The sequence below is a fragment of the Chinchilla lanigera genome, unplaced genomic scaffold (genome assembly GCF_000276665.1).
Source record: "Chinchilla lanigera isolate Chin_1 unplaced genomic scaffold, ChiLan1.0 scaffold00108, whole genome shotgun sequence".
NCBI classification, from domain to species: Eukaryota; Metazoa; Chordata; class Mammalia; order Rodentia; family Chinchillidae; genus Chinchilla; species Chinchilla lanigera.
The window spans coordinates 4919421-4943675 of record NW_004955509.1 but is presented as its reverse complement, the minus strand read 5'-3'; the positions used below and the strand labels follow the sequence as shown (position 1 = coordinate 4943675).

General features: G+C 42.3%; 1 protein-coding gene across 7 annotated transcripts in view; it reads left to right on the top strand.

The window, feature by feature from the left end:
• Positions 1-24255, top strand: part of Pcyt1b (phosphate cytidylyltransferase 1, choline, beta) — a 93894-nt gene that overhangs the window by 46426 nt on the left and 23213 nt on the right. For 4 of the 7 annotated variants that reach the window (XM_005407850.2, XM_005407852.2, XM_005407849.2 and 1 more), the window contains exons 3-6: positions 2105-2221; positions 12731-12882; positions 15495-15573; positions 21790-21932. In XM_005407850.2, coding sequence (XP_005407907.1) covers positions 2105-2221; positions 12731-12882; positions 15495-15573; positions 21790-21932 — 491 coding nt within the window. The other 3 variants (XM_013506300.1, XM_005407851.2, XM_013506301.1) reach the window with 3 other exon arrangements.

Below are 24255 nucleotides of genomic sequence, written 5' to 3'. Positions count from 1 at the left end.
AACACTCTCATATTCTCTTTTTCCATGTTTTAATTGACATGTGATAATTGTACAAACTTAAGAGATACAGTGTGATTTTGTGGAGGGTACTGAGGATTGAACTCAGGGCCTTTACGCTGAGTTACATCTCCAGCCTATTTCCTTTTAATTTTGAGACGGCATCTCCTAGGTTGCTAAGTTGCTCAGGCTGGGTTTGAATATGATCCTCCCGCCTTGGCTTCCCAGAGTGCTGGGATTACATGTGCACACCACCATGGCCAGTTCAATGTGATGTTTTAATTCATGTTTACATCAGGTAATAATCAAGTGGAGATAACTAAAGAGTAGAATAGTGGTTATAAGACCTTCAGGAGAGTAGAAAGGGAAGGGACAGGGAGAGGTTGGCCAATAAGCACAAGGTTAGCCAAGTATGGTGGTGCATTCTTGTAATTCCAACACTAGAAGGCTGAGACAGGATGGTTGCAAGTTCAAGCCTAGCCAAGGCAATTTAGTGAGACCATGTCTCAAAATAAAAATTCAGTAAAGGCTTGGGATACACTTCAGTGCGAAGGCTCTAGGTTCAATTCACAGTACTACCAACACAAGCAAAAACAGGTGCACGGTTAAAGTAAAATAGGAGCAGATAGGGGAATCTTTTTCTTTCTTTCTTTCTTTCTTTCTTTCTTTCTTTCTTCTTTCTTCTTTCTTCTTTCTTCTTTCTTCTTTCTTCTTTCTTCTTTCTTCTTTCTTCTTTCTTCTTTCTTTCTTTCTTTCTTTCTTTCTTTCTCTCTTTCTTTCTTTCTTTCTTTTTTCTCTCTTTTTTTTTGAGATGGAGTCTCACTGTGTTACCCAAGCTGGTCCCAAATCCTTGGGCTCCAGCGATCCTCCTACCTTAGCCTCTTGAGTAGCTGGGACTACAGGCATGGTGTGTCTATCTTCTTCCATTTCTTTTTTAAAGGACACTCTTGTGACCACAGAGGTCTCCTTCCTTCTTCTCAGTGGCAGGATAAAGTGTCTCTGCTGGGCGCAGTCATGGAGCAGGGGTATCAGATGTGCTTAGCACAAGAGCTCTTTGATATGAGAAACTACTTTTTTACCCCATCATTCATTTTTGCATCCTCTTCTTGGATTTTCACTTTCCAGTTCCTTCGTTGCGAGTGGAAAAAGGTGTAAAAGTTGAGAAAAAAATAGAAAATTCCAACAAATGTAACAGACAACTTCCAGACTATCAGGATGGGGGGTTGCAGTAGAGTGCCAGCCTCCTTCCTCCCAGTTTGTGAGTTGCTTCAGCCACCAAATTGATGGGACCTTGTTCCACAAACTCTCCCTTCTGACTTGAAGGCGATGGGTCTTTGGCCTGGCTTAGCAATGCTGTCCTATAAGACTACGAAGAACTATAATGTTGATTATTAACCTCTAACCAGGAGCACTACCCCTATATGCAACGTGTATATTTGGATTCCTCTCTCTTTGGGGCATGTCTCCCAACTCTTATAACACCAAAGAAGTTACAGAGTGACCTTATGCAATGACATGCTCGCAAATATTTGACGACTGGCCCTCCAAGAACAAGCCCTGACTTGTAGCATTTGTCAGTTTCTGTTGTGTAAACACTGTTACCGTGGCTCGCTTCGGGCTGACAAGGAAAGCTGGAGGTGGGAAGAGAAGTGTGTAACTATCCGAGATATCAACAAGTCTAGCACATCACTGCCTTTGAGAACAGGACATGGGTCTTCATCCAGCACTGCTGGACTCAGACTCGGGGACATAGTCATGTGTCCTTTCCATGGGACTCCTCAGTTACTCCAGCCTCGATCTTCCTGCCAGGCTGACTCTGCCTTCTCAGGCATTTATATTCCACTCTGGGTCAAGAGAACTCCGCAGTGCTCTTTGTCTTTCTTCTTGGCTATATCGTGTGTTCTGGTTTGATCTTAATTTTGGTTTTGCTCTCCTTTGATGTCTTTAGAAGAACCTGTTTTTAAAATCAATTTCATGCACGAATATGAAACTGATGGTCCGTAGAGATTGTGTCTCATCCGGGTACTCTCTCTTGTGGCACTGTACTAGTGGTAAGCAACAGTGATTCCTTACTGCAAGGTTGCTAACAGTGTTTCTTTCTTCACAGTTGATAGGCCTGTCAGAGTGTATGCAGATGGCATATTCGACCTCTTCCATTCAGGTCATGCGAGGGCGCTTATGCAGGCAAAAACACTGTTTCCCAACAGCTACTTGTTGGTCGGAGGTAAGAAGCACATTTTCTCTTTGTCCAGAAAACTCCTTTATGATACACTTCTTTCAAACAGGTCCTTTCAGAGTCCCCAAAGGAAGATCCTGTATTGTTAATGCTTTCAACCCAGCCCACATTGACTTACTTGTTCACTGCATGAAATTTAAAACGCCGTTTTAGAAATCATAGGAAAAATGGCATGATGAGATTATGTACCACTGATCCTCAGAGGGAGACAGACTAGTACCACCACCACAGCTACTACTTCATGCTTTCCATCAAGCCCTTTCTCCAGGTATTTGCAACACGATGTAATTGATGTTTCTAAAATTTTCTAGAGAGTCAAGAGAAAAGCTATGTTGTTCCGATTCCAAGCCTTGGAGAACTGAAAAGGTTTAGGATAACAAGGCCATCATCTGTTATAGTTTGCATCTGGAATGTCCCCCCAAAGTCTCATGTGTACTTGTTGGTGGATTGCTCCACTAATGGGTTTGTAGCTAGCATGCTGTTAGGTAGGGCCTGCTCGGAGGAGGCAGGTCGCTGGGAGCATGACCTGGAAGGATGTATCTCTTTCCCTGGCTCCTTCCTTTTCTGCTTCCTGGTCACCACGTCATTTGCAGCTTTTTGTTTGCCATGCCCCTCTGTCATACCATTTCTGCTCTGGAGCTGGCCAACCAGGGACTGATACCATGAGCTAAAAGAAATCTCCCCTCCTTTAAGTTGCAGGTGTTGGTATTTCGTTTCAGGGAAGAGCAAGTAACTAAGACATTGTCTGTTTCCTTTGTGTGACCTGTAGCACTTAGGACAGTGTTGTGCTAATGGTAGTGGTTTAAGACAACCCTAATTTATTGAATTTATGTGCAGTGTGTTAAAGAAGGGGAGATTTATATAGCCAGGTGATCTTGTTTCATGATGAAGGGACCAACTTACTTCCGAAACTTACTGGAAAAAGAAGGCTGTGGATTGAAATTTTCCTCCTCCAGGAGGCCTACCTATTTCAGTATGGGTAAAAGGTAAGGTGCCTCACCAGAAGACCTGCATCTTGCTTCTGTAGCAGTGAATCTATTCAACATGATCAGTTTTTTGGGTTTTTTTTTAGACAGAGTCTTGCTATGTAGTTCACGCTGGTTTTGAACTCACTATTTAGCCCAGGCTGGCCTCAAACTCATGACAATCTTTCTGTCTTAGCCTCCTGAGTGCTGTGATTGCAGGTGTGCACCACCACGCCTGGCATTCACCGTGATCAGTTTTTATGGCACTGTAAGAACTAGTCCCCATCAACCCTTAGACCTTTATTGGAAGGAAAAAAAAAACTGCTGGTAAGAGATGGTGTATCTGCTTTTCAAAAAGTATTTTATTATCTTCTGCAAATTTAAAACAGCTTTGTGGATCGTGAAGAGAAACCATCCTGCAGATTTTGCTAAGGGTGATGAGCATGGGGATTCATTGCATGAAATTCTTTCTTTCAGTGGTGAAAGGCAATGGCTGCTGGGCAAGTCCTGCTGAGGCGACCCAAAGCAGGCAGAGAAACCAGTCCTTGCTCATTTGCCTCTGCCTCAGTGGAGAAGCATTTGTCAAGTGAGCCCACCACCTGCAGTCTGGTCCTAGGCTCCCAGGTCAGGGGGAGACCTCTGCGGTGTTTGGTTTTGAGGCATTTTGGTGAGGTGCTTTGGTATAGGTCATAGTTAAGATTTTCAGTACCTGTGGAGTTTTAAATCCCATATTGTCCACAATGAGCCACAGTTTGTCAGTTTGTTTTGCTGCCTGGCCCCAGTCCCTTCAGAATTTTCTGCTTGTGAATTTTTGTTCCAGAAAGTTGTGATTTTCTTTGTTTCACTCTCTGATTTGGGTGGCATCAGTTTGTCCTGTGACCTCATTTCTCTGACTCTGAAAGTTGTTGATTTTTCAGTCTGTTCTCCTTTTTACTTCTTGTTGGAAAGGAACAGTGATGTCTAAGCTCATTACTTGGCAGACCAGAAGCCAGAAGTGCAGTATTGACATTTTAAAACAAAGTAGTTACCTAATTACTTAAATGTACCTGGGAGCATCTAAAAACCATAACACTTTGAACTGTATCATCATACATTTATGAAATATATAACAAACTCTTTTTTTATTTTAAAAATAAAAGGAGGAAAACATTAACAGACAGACAACCTTTTACAAAATAACAAAAGAACAGTACAGACAATACAGAGTTACAAACAAAGTGGTAGGAAATTAACAATGCTTGTTGTATTACATATTGATATCTTCATAATGGTTTCTCATGACAAACTCTGTTTTTTGCAGTACTGGGAATTTATAGTGAACTACACCCCCAGCCCTTATTTATTTATTTATTTATTTATATTTTGAGACAGAGTCTTGCTAAGTAACTAACTTAACCACATATTACTTGAATTTGCAACTCCCTGCCTCAGCCTCCCAGAGCACTGAGATTACAAGCATGTGCCACCATGCCTGGCAAACTAACTCTTTTTTAACTTTCAAATATTTTATACATTTTCCCTTTTCACCCGCTACTTGTATTTTCATTCTCTTTCTCACCTATAATTTTTTCTAACATGATGCATTTGTGTTTGCAAATCTTTCAGTTATCGGTATGTCATACTCCTCCGGAAAAAAAAATATCTAAGTTCAGACTAACCAAAGAACCATGTTATACATTTTAATAAACAATTATTAAAAATAAACATAAATTTGATCAGCACTGTATCTCTTAATAATATGCATGGGATCTCCTTATTTGATGTGCCTGTAGGTGAATATAATTTAATGGCTGGAATGAAGTACAGCTTAACATTAATTTTATTCCTATTTTCCATAAATGCTGAGGTATTTTGTTCACATAAATGAATAGATGGAAGTACGTTTATCACAATGGTACCACTCAAGTCTTTGACTTTTTTCTGAATTATTTGTCCCAAATCACAAAAATAATTTATTAGTACTACTGCCATCAATGTTTAATTTTAATGGTTTATCAAGTAACAATTTGTTGAGATCCTCCTTCAAATTTGGTGCAATAGATAGGAAATGACCTGGCTTACAAAAGGATGTGTTGCCAAGCTACTAGAATCATTCGCTTTCTTCTTTTCTGGGAATTATAACAAAAGGCTATATCAAGACTTATCAAATGACTCTTAATTATAAGCCTTACTCATTTACTTGAGAGCAATTTATTCAACCAGATAATACAAAAAAGGATTGGGGAAGTGGAAATATTGGCAACTTGATTACATCACTGACAATCTAACAGTTTTGGGAAAAATGATTTTATCATTTGCTTAAACCCTTTAAAAAAACTGGTACTGCAATTTTAGCTTACAGAGAATATGTTCTAATCTAATTTGTAAAACCATCCCTCATCATCAAGCCTACTAAAAACCTAGAAACCAAAAAAACTCTTAATTTAAATGTATTAATGTATTTGAAGCAGCTTTACAAAAACCACTGAGAAATAAATTATAGAATGGATTACATAAAATAGAATCAGTCGAGATTAAAATAATGTGGATCTAGTATAATGAATTGTAAAGAAGACAATAAATCATTGTACTTAATTTATAGTAATGCAATGTAATTTATAGGTTAAATCATACGGTATTTATCAAGAGATAAATATGATTTTTTAAACATATGTTATTCTTTCTCTAAATATTCGTGTGTGTTGGGATGTGTGTAGCACAGTCTAGTGTTTGGCTCTGGGGAATAATTATATAATATTTAGTACAAAAATCAGAAATAACTTAATTGTCTTTATTAGACATCATGATAAAACTTTTCCTATGTATTTAAAGATAGAAAGGGGCATATACTACTAGAAAGTAATTGCTCTGAAATAAGTAATTTTATTTTTGTTATAAGGGAGTAGAACATCAACATTTTAGAAGATGAAATGGGATAAGGATTATCTATAAGTGGAGTATTTTATAATGCGAGTTTATAAAATAGGTTTTTAACTTCCTTTTTAAAAATGCATACGAAATCTGAAAAAAATCATATAAATGTTTTACCCAGGCACTTCTTCCAGTGTATCTTAAAAAATTTGATAAGTCCAGAAAATATTCCAGTTACATTTCTGAGAAGCAGCAGTACCAGCCTATACAGCTTTGGGTTATTAAAGTGATTTTGAAGTGAATAGCTGGAAAAAATGCTTACTCTTAACTACAAGAGAAAAGCCATTTTTAGGATTCAATATGAGTGTTGAGAATAGCTGAAAAAATGCTTACCCTTAACTACATGAAAAAGCCATTTTTAGCATTCAATATTTCCTTCCAGTGCTCCTTTCACTTGAGTTCCTGGGCCTTATCCCTCAAGATCCGTGTGTACTCGGATAATAGTTGCAAGAAGAGGAGGCAGAGCTGTTAGGCTAGAGTTTGTATTATTCTTCATTGTACCAGCTTTAGTTTCTAACACCAGGCTTCACCTGTAACAGAAATACACGTACGCCAGGGAAAGACAGGACGTTTTGTAGGTTCGTAGTGTTTTCAGTAGTCATTACATGAGGTTTCCATTATGCTTTGGCACGTCTACCCCTGGAAATGCAACGTACTCAAGGTTTGGATGGTGCCTTTCTTCTTAAAAGTGGGGTAAGCGTGGTTTTGGATATAGAGACTTTCTCAAGTTCATTTATTTTAGGGAAGGGTACCGTTGGAATATGAGGGTCTGAACATTGATTCCTTTAAAACTTTCTGTGCTTGTATAACTCCTAAAAAGTCTTTGCATGCCCATGGGGGTATGTGTACCCTAGTCAGAGAAGACCTTTGTCTTAGATTATCTTTACAGAATATCACAGAGGATGGCAAACAACACAATACCAAGGAAGGTAGGGAGCCTTTAAAGAATAGGTATTCAGTGCTGTTGGTTGAAAGACTGGGTCTTGACATTATGTATGAAGTTAACAAATAGAATGCTTATGGTAAGTGTTATTTGTAGTCCCCTTACATCTACAGGTAGGTTTGCTGTAGGAATTCCTCTGGGAGGAACACACGTTTCACACATTATGCAAGTACATGGGCAGGTATTTGGTGGAAATACTTGATATTTAGCAGAAATAATTTATTAAAATGCCCTTAACTGTTGGGCACTACGGTACACACCTGTAATTCCACCTGTAGCAGAGGTGGAGGCAAGAGGATTCCAAGTTCAAGGCCAGCCTGGGCAATTTAACAAGATGCCGTCTCAAAATAAAAAAATAAAAAAGGCTGGACGTGTAGCTCAGTGGTAGAGCACTTGTGCTAATATGCAAGAGGCCCTGGGTTCCGTCCTTAGAAACACACACACACACACACACACACACACACACACACAAAGACCAGAAAGTTGGATTACTGGAGGTACTCCGGAGGTGCTATATTGTCTACTTTTTTAGGCAGTAGCAGACTGCATGATGATTATAATACCTGCATTTATAAAGTCTTAAGCATATAGCCCGTAATGATTTGAAATGTTTTCTAAGCACCATTATCTTGTTGCTGCTATTTTAGTGAACTGAGACTACGTGTTAAGTACTCTTTCCTTCATTTTAATTTAAAAGTTCATGTCATTTAAAAAGAAGTCAAGAAACTGGGCATGATGGCACATGCATGCCTGTAATCCAAGCATTCTGGAAGGCTAAGACAGGAGGATCAAAATTTCAGCTCAGCCTGGGCAACTTAATGGGAACTTGTTTCAAAATTTAAAACATATATATATATATATATATATATATATATATAAAATAAAGGGCTGGGGATGTAGCTCAGTGCAAAGGCTTGGCTTTAGTCCCCACTACCACAAATAAGTAAACAAGTAAATAAATAAAGTCTGGAATCTAAAATTTATGGCAATGTGTTTTTCCCTAAAAAGTATTTTAAAAGGGTAATAGTCACAAAACACCTTATGCCTCATAGGAAGGGAACAAAATAAGAGTAATAAACATACTATTGCTGCTACTATAGTAGATGTAAACATTCTCCACAAACTCGGGTTTATGTCTTACTGTGTTTTAATTGAGATGAAATATTTATCTATGGTTGAGGGTGTAGAGTGCTTGCCTAGCATGCAAGAAGCCCTGGGTCCCACCCTCACAGCACACACACAAAAAAACGAAAAAACAAAAATCAATGAAACAATCCTCTAAGATTTTATTTTGCAAGGCTGGTAGGAAAACAATCTCAGTCTTTATCGGGCACCTCCCTAGAGTCAAACAAGTGTCCAAAACGCCTGCAAGAGACAGAGACATGTCTTCGGCCGAGTGACATTTTTGCGCTGCCCCATCATCTAAGCCCATACAGTGACTAGCAGAGCGCGATCTGCTGTACCAGTTTCAGGTGAGCCTCCTGCAGTCTGTCCCCAGAGCCTAGGGCCTCACGTCTTCATCCCTCTGGAGGCTCTTCCCTGAGCCCAGTGGCTTGTGAGATCCGCTGGCATTTGGCCTTGTCCTTGCAGTTTGGAGGAATCTTCTTTCTCGTTGTCTTCTTCCTTCCAGGAGACCCCCCAAGAAGTTCTGGCTTTGGGAAGACAGCAGCCAAGAAGGCAGGCTGTCTACCAGCAACTCGAACTTCACAGTTTTGCGAGGGAATTTGCACCAAGAGCTCTGAACATCTGATCAGAGTTGGGGCAAGGAAAAAGCCCAACACGAAACCCAAGGGATATTTTCATAAATGATCCTATATTATTGCTACTATTAACAAATGGCTAACATTATTGATTACTGAGCATTACTTTCTGCTCAGATGGCTCAACTTTTTGGGGGGGTGGTACTGGAATACCACTGCTCTGAGCTCTCCATCTGGTTGTCAGAATGCATTTGCCAAGACTCAAGAACAACAGTGCTGCTTGGGCGTAATTAATGTTTAGACAACAACTGGTCAGCGCACTCAGCTGCTTCTTGAGGTCACTCCTAGGATATGAAAATAGAGCCCTGCGTTGGTATAAACAGGACGTTTGTTTTCTTTGTGGTCTATCAAGAGCCTATCATCTCAGTCATGTAGAAGTTAGAGCAAATTGCTCAGGTACAGATTCCAAAAGGGAGAAGTTACAGCCTGGCCTAGTTTTGTGCTGTTTGAAATAGAAAATTGATGGATCTGAAATCCATTTCTTCTCAATATGACTCTTGATGTAGTAGTTTAATAAAGTCCCGAAAGAATATCTACAAAGTCCTAGGTCAGTTTTTAAATTGTGTGGCCCATAAATAATTCTTATTTATAGAATCAAAAGCAGATAGAAACAGTGAATCAATACACACTCATTCCAGCTGCGCCGCCTGCCCTCCCCAGCCCCGCGCTGGGCATGATGGATGCGTCAGACAGGCAGGTCTCTTTGCTCAAGTTGTCCGTAATCTGAGGTTTGCACATGTTATAGCCATCAGAATCATCCCTGAAGCTTGTCGAATACAGTGTTGCCCAGACTCCGCTACAAAATCAAAAAATCTCAAGAAGCAGAGCCCGGTTTTCTTCATCATTCACAAAGTCATCAAAGTTTTTGGGCCAGCTATGTGGCTGATGTTGTTCTGATAATGTAAACTGCTGCAATAAGAAATGTCTCAGCAAGTATTTAGAAGAGATATGCAGGCATATCTATCTATTTACATCAATTTATAAGTCTCTTATTTGCATGTATATTATTAAAATATACCTACAGATAAATATAATTTTTTATTTAAAATAATAATCAACACTTATTGAGCATTGACACGCAGCAGGCATTCTTAGTATATGTGCTGCGGAAGCGAGCACACCACCACGCATTCTTAATTCACTTAACCTTTGTGAAGAGCCTGCTAGGAACAAGATACTGTTCGTCAGAAAGTGAAACAGTTAAAAGTCCCTGCCCTGAGAGCAGTAACATTTTAGTAGGGGACTGCAACAATAAAATTAAAGGAGACAGTGGTGACTGTGGGTGCCGCGGCAGGAAGCAGTTCGATTGTAATTCGGAATAGGCTGGCAGAGGAAGAGTTGAAGGAGGAGAGGAGGGAGTCCCGGAGCGCAGCTGCTGCCAGTTTGGGGAATAGGAGGTGCACAGCCCTATCCAGAGGAGGAGACTTCTGGTAGCTTCAGGAAACAGCAAGGAGCCTGGAGGCTGGGACTCAACAGAGATGGGTCAGAGAAGCAATGAGTGGTTGGCAGAGGTGTGGGGCTTACAGGGCCCTTTAGGCCATGGAAGACTTTGGCTTTCCCTCCGAGGGGGATGGAAGGACACTACATGACATGTTTGAACAGGCTCGTTCCGGCCAGTGAGGATAGGCTGCTGGGGCTGAGCAAGGCTGAAAGCGTAATCCAGGGGAGGGAGGGGAGCTGAGGGGGCTGGGGTGGGAGCAGTAGAGATGGTAAGAAGAACACAGCTCCCAGGTGTGCAGTACTTTAAAAATACAGTTATTTTTACACTCGTGTGCCACATAGTGACGTTTTAGTCATCACTGATGCACAACGGTGATCATGAGATGATAGTGGAGCTGATGTTCCAGCTGGCGTAATGTGATAGCGTAAGGCATCACACCCACGTCTGCAGTGTGCTGGTGTAAATAAACCTGCTGTGCTAGCAGTTGTGTAAAAGTATAACACATACAAATATGTACAACACATGATACTGGAGAATGGTAAGAACAACTATGTTACCCGTTTATTATTTACGATACTATACTTTTCATTGTTAATTTAGAGCATAGTCCTACTTATTAAAAACATTTACTGTAACTAGTATGCTGGGTTATGCCAACAGCAGCTTCATTCATCTCGTGTTTACTGTGTCTCTTGATTCAATCAAGAGGCCACCTCGGGAGACTGACCTATACTAGCTAGGTTTGTGTACGCGTGCTCTATGTTGCTCGTATGGTGATGAAAGCAACTAGTGATTCATTTTTCAGAATTGGTCCCTGTCCTTAGTTGACACATGACTATCATGCACAAAAAATTATATACACTCATGGAGCACAATGTGATGTTTTGACCTATACATACATTATAGAAAGTTTCAGTCATGCTAACTAATGTATCTACCACTTCACCAATTTGTCATTTCTTGTGGTAACAATGTTAAAAATCTATTTTAGCAACTTGAAAAGTTACAATACATTATTAACAAGTGTGGTCACCATCTACTACATTAGAGCACCGAAACTTATTCCTCCACTCTCACTAAAACTTTGTACCCTTCGATCAGCGCCTTCTGTTTCTCCTCTGAAGGCAGAGCCAGCAGTTTTACTGATGATTTGGACATGGAGAGCATGAACAACATATAGAGGGTACAATAGAGGGCTTGCCAAGGATGTTGAGTGTGGCTGTTGGCTGTGCTTAGTCCATGGCTGGATTTGGTTTTGAGTGTGGAACAAGGTTTTGCTCCAGGAAAACAACCATAGCTTTGTTTGTAAACCACATCTCATATACTTAAAATTAGAGACTTGTGCTTACACAGTACTGTAAAGAAAAGTATTCTCATTTCAAGGAGCAGTCAGGGTAGTGTTGACCAGCTGCAGTAAGATGGTCACTGGGGGGCTGGGGATTTAGCTCAGTGGCAAAGCACCTGCCTGGCAAGCGCAAGGTCGTGAGTTCGATTCTTGGTACTGGAAGAAAAACAAAAACAAAACAACAAAAAAAAAGATGGTCACCGGGACCTTGGTAAATGGGGACTGTACCCACAATGACATTTCTTTCTGTCATATAGGAAACATCAGGGAAGCTACACTGGCCAATCAAAAGATAAGATAGTGAATCATTTCTTGTTCAGTTTATTTCAAGGCACTTTAACGTAAATTCGCAAAAAAGTCTTTCCTAAGGCTGATAGTGAAGGATACAACTATCCCCATTTGAGTGGTCAGGAACCTGAGATCTGAAAAGGATAAGCAATATGGGAGGGGTGAACTCTGCTGGGTCAGACCTTCTATTTTTTAACTTTCTCCTCTTGACTGTGTGGTCTTATGTGTAGTGATTGGACTTAAATCTAGGGAAGAGAAGTGTGTGTGTGTGTGTGTGTGTGTGTGTGTGAGAGAGAGAGAGAGAGAGAGAGAGAGAGAGAGAGAGAGAGAGAGAGAGAGAGAGAGAGAGAGACTAGGGTTAAGTATAAATCATCTAGCAAAAGAATTATATACACTCATGGGGCACAATGTGATGTTTTGACCTATACATACATTTGATGTTTGACGTAAGAGGAAAGAACATACGTTTGATTGGTCAAACGTTCTGTAAGTCCTCTTCTCTCTCCTTTCTTTGTTCATCTGGTCATTTTATTTTTGACTAGTAAATTTCACTAAAGGATGGGGTAGGGAGAAAAAAGAAGATATGAAAGTCAGATTAGGTAGTGCAGAGAATAATTTTAATAAAAGCCTCAGCAGAGAATGCAGTTGTAATTAGAACTAAAATGAAATTCTGAAATCCTACCGGATTGAAGTTTGCCTTGCTCTCCTGATCCTTTGTTCCTTTAAAAACCCAAGTTCAATTACGCCAAGTACCTCGTGAGGCTCTGCTGCTTTTGACTTGCTGAAGAAGGCATGTCTGCACCAGGATGCCTGGTGACAGCGTCTAACAGACTTACCTATTTCAGTTTGCAGTGATGATCTCACCCACAAATTCAAAGGTTTCACCGTGATGAACGAAGCGGAGAGATATGAAGCTCTCAGACACTGTCGCTATGTGGATGAAGTCATCAGAGATGCTCCGTGGACTCTGACACCAGAGTTTCTGGAAAAACACAAGGTACTTCTTATTGTCCCATGTTCTCTAAGTAGCAGGATTAGGAATCTGGCTCTGCAGCTGAAACTGCAGAAATCCCAAACCCTTCCGGTTTCAGGAACTGTCATTTACTGTCAACTTGATGTACCACCTCTCTTCTGTCCAAGCCTGGGAACCTCTATCTTATCATTTCCTTGACTATAGATGCTAGACCTAGACCACCCAGGTCCGCCTGCTGTCTCTCTCTTCTTCTAACTGGGACCTGGAGCAAGATATTTAACCATATAGTACTCACTTAACCTCATCTGTAAAATGGGATGGTATTGGTATCTTCTGCTTGAAGCCATTTTGAGGATCTCATGAGAGAATCTAAGTAAAGCACTTGGAAAACTGGCTGGCCCATACATGGCAAGAGCTCCAACAATGTCACCACCATTGCCATTACCACCATCGTTTCTGGTGCTTACAGATTCACGGGCCTCCTTTTGCATGGAACAAATATGTACACATCTTACCCAGAAGGTCAAGGCCAGCCTTTAAGGAAAATCTTCATATTTCTAATTTTGTGACCCTGAGATTCCTACTGACATAAGATTTTTATTAGTTGAAAACATGAAAAACTCTTTTGATCTGCATCAAATTATGTGCTTTGTATCTTCCTGCCAGCCTCACATTAGGAGCTATTCTTTCCTTTTACAAGCAGTACAAAAAAATAAGATTAAGCTGTTCTAAGAATTTTCTTTTCTATTTTTAAATTCACATTGCAGAAGAGAATAGAGAACACTGATAAATGTGCATGGGTAATAGCAGAGAGACAATTTCCTAGTGAGAATAAAAAGAAAAGGAAAAAACTACAATATGATTTACTTTCATTAATCACTAACACATTTTTACTAGGCATCTATTGTATATTCAACATGTGATAGGCGTTATAGGGGATACTGGTGATGGTAATGATGGCTGCCATTTATTGAGTATTTACCATGGGCCTAGCACCGTGCTAAGGCTTTTGCTATTATTACAAGTTGAATTCAATCTCATGGCTCCCCTACGATGTCGTTGTTGTTATTGTACATTGGAGAGGGAGAGGAGGAACTAAGCTTGAGTACAGAGTGCAGAATTAATAAAAGCAATAATGACCATATTTACTGAATACTTACTATATACCAGTTATTACTTTCAAGCACTGGTACATAATTGCATCATTTAATCCAGTGAGTTTGCCCCGAAGGGATATTTGACAATGTCTGGAGACATTTTTGTTGTCATAGCTAGAGGGTGCTACTGGCATCTAGTGGATAAAGATATGGGATGCTGCTGAGCATCCTACAATACATAGGACAGCCACAGACACCAAAAAATTGTCCAGCCCCCAATGTCACTAGCACTGAAGTGGAGAAATCTAGACTGAATCTTTCCCACCAACTTATGAGTTACAGCTAATAAGCGGTAGGGCGTGAATCATACCCTGGCAAATTCAACTCCTACTCTACACCACCTCTCAAGGTGAGAGAAAGTTTCATTATAAAAGGCTGTGAAAGCTGTGCAAGGAGAGTTTAGTGGATGCAACAGGAGATGGGGATGAGGTCATCAGGTGTGAGGAGGGCCAGAAGGGAGCTGTTTAAGGAGGACAGCGCATGTGACAGCAGGATGGCTTGGAGAGCGTGGAGCCTATGGTGAGGACAAGTTGGTGTCAGTAATCCAGGTGACAGATCCCTGGATTTAGTATAGCAGCAATGGAGAGGAAGTGAGGGGCCCACGCACATGTATATGCATACATGTGTTTGGGCACATGTGCATGCGTACACACACACCCCAGTGGAACCTGGAACTATGGAACATGGAGACAGCCACAGACACCAAAGAATTATCCAGCCCCCAATGTCAGCTCCAACTTTTTGGTCTAGGTCGGCTGAGCAAATGGAGGGACCCCTGGAAAGGGCCACTAGTTTTCAGGAAAATGAATTAAATTCAGGACAGGTTGATTTTTAAAGTGACAGCAAAAAGAGGGCCATAGTGGCTGTCATAAAAGCCTTCCCTAGTTCCTTCCTGCCCACCCCATTTTCAAAAGCCACTAACAAGCTGTGTGACATTGGGCCCATGGAACAAGTTCTCTAGTGCCAGTACCCTATGTCCTAACTGGCGTAGCGCTATGTCCCCACCCACCCGACAAGGTTATGAGGTTCAAATAAGAAAAGAGAAAAATTCATTTCCTCAATATATAATATGACCAAAGTGCAAAGGCCTACTGCCATCAGTGGGTGAGGAGATGGAAATTTGGGTTGTTCATCATGGCAGGGGTGCTTAAAATCTGAGAAATGAATGAGTTTTCTGAAGCAGCAAGTTTATAGGCAGAAGCGCAGAAGGTCAAGAACAGCTACTGTTGGAGGTAGCAGAGAGACCACCAAAGGAAAGGAACCAAACATTCATTTTTCTCAGCTACCATCACCTCATGGAAATAGAGATAGTTGGAAATACCTTTCTTCAAAGATTCAGATCCGCACTGTAAATGTAACATATAGGTGCCTTGTTTCACAAAGGCATTTGGGGGTCTGGTGAAGGGACTGGTGAGTCCCCTTTAAATATGCAGATAAGTATATCCATCCTAGTGGTGACGTCACTCTTCTCTCCAACAGATTGACTTTGTGGCTCATGATGACATTCCCTACTCTTCTGCCGGCTCTGATGATGTTTACAAGCACATAAAGGAAGCAGGTGAGGTAGCGCCTGTGTTCACTTGTCCACCACCCCAAATAATGAGGTACAAGAAGACATCTGCTCTAAGACTGCAGTATATATTCTGTCAAAAAATGTATATACCCTTCAGCAGTTCGCTGTACTAATAAACGTCTGGAAGCTCATGGCCACCACTTTGACACCTCTTGTAATTGTAGAAGCCAAAGGTAATTTGTATTCACTTCATGATGTCTGAATAAATTTAGTATTAATATATTTATATGAATTTTTCTTTTCCTGATGTATACTTTTTTTTGAGATAAGGTCTCACACTATGTAGTTGCAGGCTGGCCTTGAACTCACAGCAATCCTCCTGCATCAGCCTCCTGGGTGCTGGGATTATATGTGTGAGCCACCACACCTGGCTCCTGATATATACATTTTGGTGCTCTGTCTCCCTCTCTGTCTCCCTCTCTCTCTTCTCTTTCTCTCCATATATATATATGAATTTCAGGTATCTCACAAGCAGCTTCTACAAAGCTTCTCTTACATATGCCAAGGCTCAGTCATGGCACAGATGCCATTTAGGTATTTATACAGGAATTAACCTGGACACCAATGTACTCGAACGCAGGCCTGAGGCTGATTTTAGAGAGCTCGTCAGCCTAAAATCACAGAAGGAACAAAACCGTGCTTTGTTAATTTTATGCCTCATTCTGTACCCTGGTCTGCTCAGCTTCTGGTTCTTGATAATTCAAGGGACCCTCCAGGCACTTAGAATACCCTTTTTGTACTTGCTTTTTTTGCCTTAAAAAAACAAATTTATTTCCTTACAATTCTGGAGGTTAGAAGTCCAAAAGTGTAAACAGGTTTAGGCTCACATCTCTCTTTAACTTGCAGATGGCTGCCTTCTCTATGTGTTCTCTCATGGACACCCCTCTGTCTGTATTTTCTGTATCTTAATCTCTTCGTTTCTTCCTTCCTCCCTTCCCCCTGTGCTCCTTTCCTCCCTCCTTCCTGCACTGAGAATCAAGCCCAGGGCCTTGCACATGCCAGGCAAGTGCTCTTCCACTAAGCTGTACTTGCTTTTATTAATTCCTTTTTCCAATGAGTTTTAAAAGGAGCCTGTTTTAGAAGTCAAAGACTGAGCGAGGTCTCCTGCATTCTGAGCTCCATCTACCTTCCTTTGAAATGGAGATCTTACTGACAGTGGGAGCAAGGCCTCGAGACAGACATGATCCCAGAAATGAAAATGACATTGGATAAAAATTCAGGAAATTATTCTGCTCCATAAGATGTACCCGTCCATCCTGATGGTGTTTTGATCATTTCCCAACTTTTTGGAGCCATCCAGGGAAGCTCCATGCCACCCCCAATGGGGACGGTAGTCAGGTCTCTACCATCCTTTCAGCAAGGGCTTCCTCAGTGGTCAGGAGCTTTGGAAAGAATGGGAGGCCTGACACTCTTAAGTCCTGATCTTTTTTGTGAGGAGTTCCAAGAAAAGAAATCCCATACGCTTTAGGTCTAGAAGGCTGCTGAGAAGTCGAAAAACAGTGCTGGAGAGGGGGGAAAACCGGCTGAAGCACAGTCACATCAAGGCGGGTTATGGCATGGGGTGATTAACACCTTTTTAAGTCTGTAAAATCGGAGCTAGAACCAACCGCTCTTTCCCTAACATTGCCACTGGTACAGACCACTGCTTTTCAAATTTCAATCTGCAGGCTCTCGCGAGAACTCAGCTTTGGATTCAGTAGGTCTGGAGTGGCCTGAGATTCCCATTTCTAATGAGCTCCCAGGTTGCAGGTCCATAGACCTTATTCAGAGCAGCAGGGATCTAGACCAGGGCTTGGGGTCCAGCTAAGTCACCCCCAGCATTAACTGAATCACTATTCCTGGGGTGAGCATTCCTCAGCGACCTTGTACTGCAGGAACAACGAGGTGCTAGTTTTCCTTCTGGGCGAGCACCTCCCCTGAGGTAAGAATAGGTTGCTTTCCTGATTTCATGGAGTAAAATGTCAAATTCCAGTTGTGTCCATGTAGGAACAAGCCCAATATTTTTCTAACTTTAGCAGTCCAGCATCCCTATTATGTAACACAACGACTCCCAAAATTAAGTGATTTGAAAGAGTGACTTTATTTTGCTCCTGATTATGCAGGGCAGGATTTTAATGGGGATGTGGCTGCACGCTTCTTGCTGGAGTTTCTCAAATAGTTGTCAGGTGTTGGCAGGGGCTGCAGTGGTCTGAAAGCTCAGCTGGGCTGGGGCTCCCGGACTGCCCACTTACGTGGCTGACCCTGGATGCCAGCTGTCAGCAGGCTCGTTGTGGCTGTCACTAGGTTGCCTGCATGTGGCCTCCTCACGTTGCTCGGGCTTCTCACAGCATGGTGGCTTAGAGGAACTGTCTAGAGAGGAAGCAGTCTTGACAGAAGCCACACGACCTCTTGTGATCTAGCCTTGGGAGTCACACAGTGTCATGCCACATTCTATTAAGTACAAGCGAGTCACCAAGCGAGCCCAAAGTCAGGGGGAAGGAAACTGTGGCCACCTTTAATCTACCATAATTCCCTTTCCAAATGGAATAGCCAGGTGGGTATTTTAGTTGCTCTGGGACACAGGCCTAAGACTGTGTATGACTTTTCATATGCCCAAGGACTCTTCCTTCTGGCCCGTTAATCTGCTCTGCTGAGTCTTCGCCAGCAGAGAGTAACAGTAAAGTTCTATTTGAGGGCAAGGTAGAGAAGGCCAGAGTTCACTGTGGGAAAAATATGCCCAGAAATGCCCTCAGCACCCACATTTGGCTTTTGTACTCTAACTGTGGTTTATTTTGAAAGTCAGAAATCACTTGAAGTGAAGCCAAAGGCATGAAGGGCGTGAATTAAGCTTTACAACACTGCTCTGCTTGTCAGAGCTACATGTCAAAATCCTCTAGCAAAGCTGGATGAAGTGATGGAGCCAAAATTAAGTAGACTGTAAGGTCCACATTACTCATCATCATGCTAATATTGCCTACTACGGTTGAAAGTTTCCTTCATTAACATGTGCTTGGCTGCTTCTTAAAATAGCTCCATAACCAAATGCCGCAATTCTGAAAAGCATGATAAAAAAGGTTCTCTGATCATGCTCATTACTGAATATTTTTAGCAGAGCAATAATTAGGATTTGGAGGAAGCCGGGTGCCTCATTATGTCAGCAGAGGGCTTGGCTTCTTTCACAGACCTACCTCCCCACCAGCCAAAGCGAATCTCTCCCCGCCCCCAAATCTACTTTCAGTTACTGGACCACAGAACCTCACCCTCTGGCTTCAAAGAAAGGGTGAGCTCACGTTGCCGATGTCTAAATGCCTTTCTAAAGCCCGTTAGTAGCCAGAAAATTATCTTCACGTTCCAGCAGCAGGAGTGTGGGTGAAATATCTGCCTGCTAAAAGATGGGCTGGATTTCTCACCAGAAAACTTCCTGTTGCTCCCGTCAAGACAGAGATGTCATCCCAGGCCCCCTAGCTTAGAAGCACAGTGCTATTTATATCCACGTGTTTCGATGTTTGCACCCTCTGCCTTCTATTTAGTTTTCTGTGTTTGATCCCACCCTCCAAGAAGGTAATTAAGGAACATTTCAGAGTTGGTGGCAAACCCCGACTGTCCTTCTGGCTGGTTGCTCTGTCTGTGACGTCAGCAGTGCACCCCTGCTGCCCGTGCTGTGAATGTGCAGTGACATCTGCAAAGGGGCACCCTGGCTGGGCTGCAAAACTGAAAAATCCAGAGAGAACTGGATGTGAGAGGGCCCTGAGAGGTCAGTATTCATTCATTTAACAAACACTGCTCTAGTGCCTGCTTGTCCCTGGGAGCGCAGAAGAGAAGCAAGAGCGGAGCAGCTCCAAGACAGTGACTCGGGGCTGGGGATTTAGCTCAGCGGCAAAGCGCCTCCCTGGCAAGCGCAAGGTCGTGAGTTCAATTCCTGGTACCGGAGGAAAAGACAAAAAAAAAGACAGTGACTCAACAAGTTGCTCTCCGAAGGCCTTGCAGTATCTGAAAGGAAAGGGCGGCGGCACACGGAAGGGAATAACAACCACAACGGCTCAGTTCAGGGGCTGAGACATTTCCTTGAGGAAGTGACATTAAAGCTGAAACCCAGTAGATGACCAAATATTCACCAGATGGAGGTTGTATTTGTGACAGAGTGGAGAGCCCCTCCCGTGAACACTTTCAGGACCCTGAAGCAGTACAGGGTGGCTGGGCTGACACAGGGTCAGTCTGTTGCTTAACTCCACAGAGTATAGCAAGAACAAAGCTTGAAGTTGTGTGGTGCAGATGCCTGGGGTTAGAGAGTGAAGGGGAGAGGGTCTGAGAAAGAAGTACTACGGGAAAGTGCTTGTGCAGCCCCAGGTCAGCTTTGACTCTGAATCCAGAGGACAGGAGAAGTTAATACAGGGCAGCTGACCTGCATTTAGAAAGACCTCTGTGGATCTTGTTACATGGGTTGCAGTGGACAAAAATGACCTTGCTGGGGCTGGTAATGTAGGGGATGATAGAGCCACTGGCTAGGGTGTGTGAGCCCCTGTGGTCCATCCCCAGCACCCCCGCCACACACACACACACACACACACACACACACACACACACACACGCCACGGACACAACACATTGCTGGAGACTGGTTTTGAGGCTCTTGCTGTAATCTTTGAACAAGATGGTGTTGGACTGGTTGAGGATGAAGGGTGGAGAAAGGGGGGCAACTTAGGGAATCATTTGAGAAGAAAATTGAGGATTAGAAATGATTGGAGATGGAAGTGGAGAAGAAGGAAACGGCATAGATGAGCCCCGGGTGATGCTGTCCAGCTACCTCATTTCTTGGCTGGGGAGACTAAGGGCAAACAACTTGCCTTCAGAGGGTTGGAGCAGCTTGCCCAAATCTATGAACTGAGAAGCTGGTGCTCTTGTCCCCAGCTGCAATCTGTCATGCTGTTCCACATGTAATGTCTTCTTTTCTTCTTTTTGTTGTACCGGGGACTGAACGCAGGGCCTTTGCACTGAGCTACTTCCCCAGTCTTTTTTTAATTGTAATTTTTTTCTATTTTGAGATAAGGTGCCACTAATCTATTTTAACATAAGTTGTCACTAACTTACTAAATTACTTAGATTGGTCTTGAACTTGCGATCCTCTTGCCTCAGTCTCCCAAAGTGCAGGGATTACAGGTGTGTGCAGGCCATCACACCCTGCTACATGTCTCTAATTGGTTGTAATGATATAGAGTAAAAAAGATCTCAGTTGCCAACATTCATTTGAGCTGACAGCAGAACTTTGAGCATAAGTCCAATTCATGCCATTGCTAGCGTTTGCAATGTCTTTATAGCCTGTATTGCTTGGTAACCCAAACATATCTTTGAAGAGTTTAAAAACATCTAATAGAACTATTAGAACTTGATGTCCTCTGACCTTTATTTTTACTCAGTCCCACATATTCCAGATGAAAGGGCCTTTGAGTGGTGAAACTACCATGCAGAGTAGACAGCTCTTAGGGAGATAATATCATCTAGCATCCCACAAGCCTGTCTTTGGATTTGCAATAGCAAAACTAGTATAATTTTTCTTTTTTCCCTCAGTCTCAAGTGACACAGACTTCTGTGGGGAAGAAGGGGAGGTGCTATGTACGATCTGACTAATTCATTGACTCAATTAGTCTTTGTTCGCTTACTCACTGGATTTGCATTATTACTGTGCACCTTCCCCGTGCCATCCACAGGGGCACTGGGTTTGGGCGCTGGAGATGCAAATGCGGTTACAGCACAATCGTGCATTTGAAATGTTCGTTTCTATGTGCAGGCAGATATGAAGAGTGCTTTTATTAACAGAAAACATATCTGGGTCCAAAATGCTATGGATTCTGCCTGGCGAGGTCAGGAGAGACTTTCCAAGGCATAAGCATGAAGCCAGACCATAAGGACGAGGAGGAGCTCTGTAGTTGAACTGGGAGGGAAGGGCATTCAAGGCAGCAAGGAAGAGCTCAGTATGAAGGTAGCCAGGAGGGTGCTTGGTGCATCCTGGGAGCACACTGTTTACGGTGTGTGTGTGAGTGTGTGTGTGTGTGTGTGTGTGTGTGTGTGTATGGAAGTGAGGCAGGAAGAGCCAGCTGGGACCAGATCCAAAGGCCTCACTGGCACACCCAAGAGCTCCAACATGGTCCTGGGGAGGAGGGCCATTAAAGGAAATGAGTCCATCGAGGTGATCTTAATTTTATCTTTTCTTTCCTGCTTGAATAGGAATGTTTGTTCCGACGCAGAGAACAGAAGGCATCTCAACATCAGATATCATCACCAGAATCGTCCGTGACTATGATGTTTATGCCCGGCGCAACCTCCAGAGAGGGTACACAGCCAAGGAACTGAATGTCAGCTTTATAAACGTGAGTGTGCCACCCCAGGCCCACCAAGGAACACCATACCACACCACCACTACAGCCACAGCCACTTCCTGTGTGCTTCCTGTGTGCCACGCAGTGTCCTTAACGCTTTGCACTTACTGTCCCATGTAACCCACATAACAATTCAATGCTGTATTTTATTCCCATTTTATAGATGAGGAAACTAAAGTCCAAAGGGGTAACGTAAGTTAGCCAAGGAACACAGATAGCAAAAAGAGCTTCCTCACTTCCCTCCCCCTGCACCCCACCCCCAGCTTTCAGATTTGAGTGCGGGCTTTCCGGAAAATCTGCCCCTTGTGAAAGGCAAGAGTTGTCTTGTATTCAGAGGGAAGGAGGGAGGACAGGGGCAATGAACTGCTAAGCCCAGAGAAAATGCTTTGTTGTTTTAACATTTTAAAAAGTCTCATTTCATTAAGGCCTTACAGATGCTCGATAGAAACCTTAACAGCCATTTTCTTTTATTGTCCAGAAAAAATTACAGCTACTTAAATAAAAGCCTAAAGTCTTTGGCTTCTTTTGTATTTCTACCATATTGTTCCCAGGAGCTAGTGTTACTTTAACAATAGAACAACTGTTAAAACATTCTTTAAAACAAGCAAAACAAGCTGTTACAAAGCAAAGGGGCAGCTCGGTGGCTGGAGGTTATGTTAGTGAGTCCATACAACTGGATTTTCCTGGCCTCTGAGGAGCTGATATCTTTTATTAAAATCAGAGAACACATAGAGAATTTCAGCCCCCCCCAAATAGATACTATATTTTCAAAGAGCGATTTGGCTTCAAAACTAGGTACTTATAATGATAAGCCACCATAATTATCTTTCATCTCACATAGTGGTCATTAGTACCTACCTGCAAAATAGGAGGGGGTCATTAATTATAAGTCAATGGCTATTAATCATCCTCATGAGGCAAAGAGTGATGGGAGTGTAGGCTCTGTGGCTTCATACAAGTCGGGCAACAAAATGGAAAATGTTGGGTTCCGGTGGCACCAGAACAAATGGCTGAAAAGCATTCAGTCAAAGTGATTATTTGGTATCTTACAGAGAATAAAGCTCTGGTTATTTCAATAAATTAAACTGTCTGTTCTTTTAAATTGAATTCAGTCAACCGTCCAAGCATGGCAAGCCATTTCCAAAAGTTATTGCTCACTCTCCTTAAACGGTCTTTAGATAAGCCACTTAGCTCAAGGAACCATGCAGACAGTGTCGATACGCTCGCTGCCTTTTGGCGACAACAAGCCTGGCCTCAGCTCCGAGATGAACTTGAATGTGTTGGATGGGCGTGTACGTGAATCACAGAACCGGAGAAGTGGCAGGGACCTGACGGGGGCCATTCATCCAGCCCGAGTCCCTTCACTCAGAGAGGGCGAAAGCTGTGTGCGGGGAGGGCACCCGACCAACGTCCCTCGAGTAGCTGCCCAGTCTCATGACTCCCAGCCCAGTGTTCATTCTATTCCTCTGGGCTGGTCCTGTGAGCTGTACACATAACCATTTTCAGTGCAGAATGAATTATGGGAGAGAGTGACATAAAGACAACAGCTAACACTCACTGAGAGCTTATCATGTGCCTGTCTAAGTGTTTTACTTGGACTGCCTCACTTAATCCTCAGGATGAACCTACAAGGGTGGATACAATGACTATATCCAACATAGAGGCAAGGAAACAGAGGTCCAGAGGGGTTGAACAGCTCATCTAATGTCACATAGTAAATTGTAAAAGACAGGGTGACTTTCTATAGTGTGTGTGTGTGTGTGTGTGTGTGTGTGTGTGTAGCTGAGTGGCAATACACATAGATCATACCATACTCTCAGGCTGCAGTAAGGTTTGGAAGAGCTAAATTGAGGTTCTTGGCCCAGTTTTACAATCTTCAAGGCATTTCAGAAAATTCTGAAATGCAAAATGAGCATGAGTTCCACGTAGTAAGGAAGAACAGTATGTCTTACTAGCCCTTTAGGAAAAATATACCGTGATTCATTGGCGGGGGAGACCTTTCCTCATGTTATTTTCATTCTCTTGGTCACACACTCATCAGTAACTCAGATAAATGCCTAGGCCACTTACTAACAGTGAAACAGCCGACATACATTGAACATTTACTAAGTGGTAGGCTCTGTACCAAGCACATCCATGTATTATCTTACCTAATTATTACAGCAATCCTGTGAGGTAAGAATGATTATTATCCCAATTTTATAGTTGAGGAAACATAGTTTATTTATTTATTTATTTATTTCAATTCCACAGTTTTATTTTTAAATTTTTTTTATTTTAAAGAGAAAAAAATAAAAATAGCAATAAAACAGTT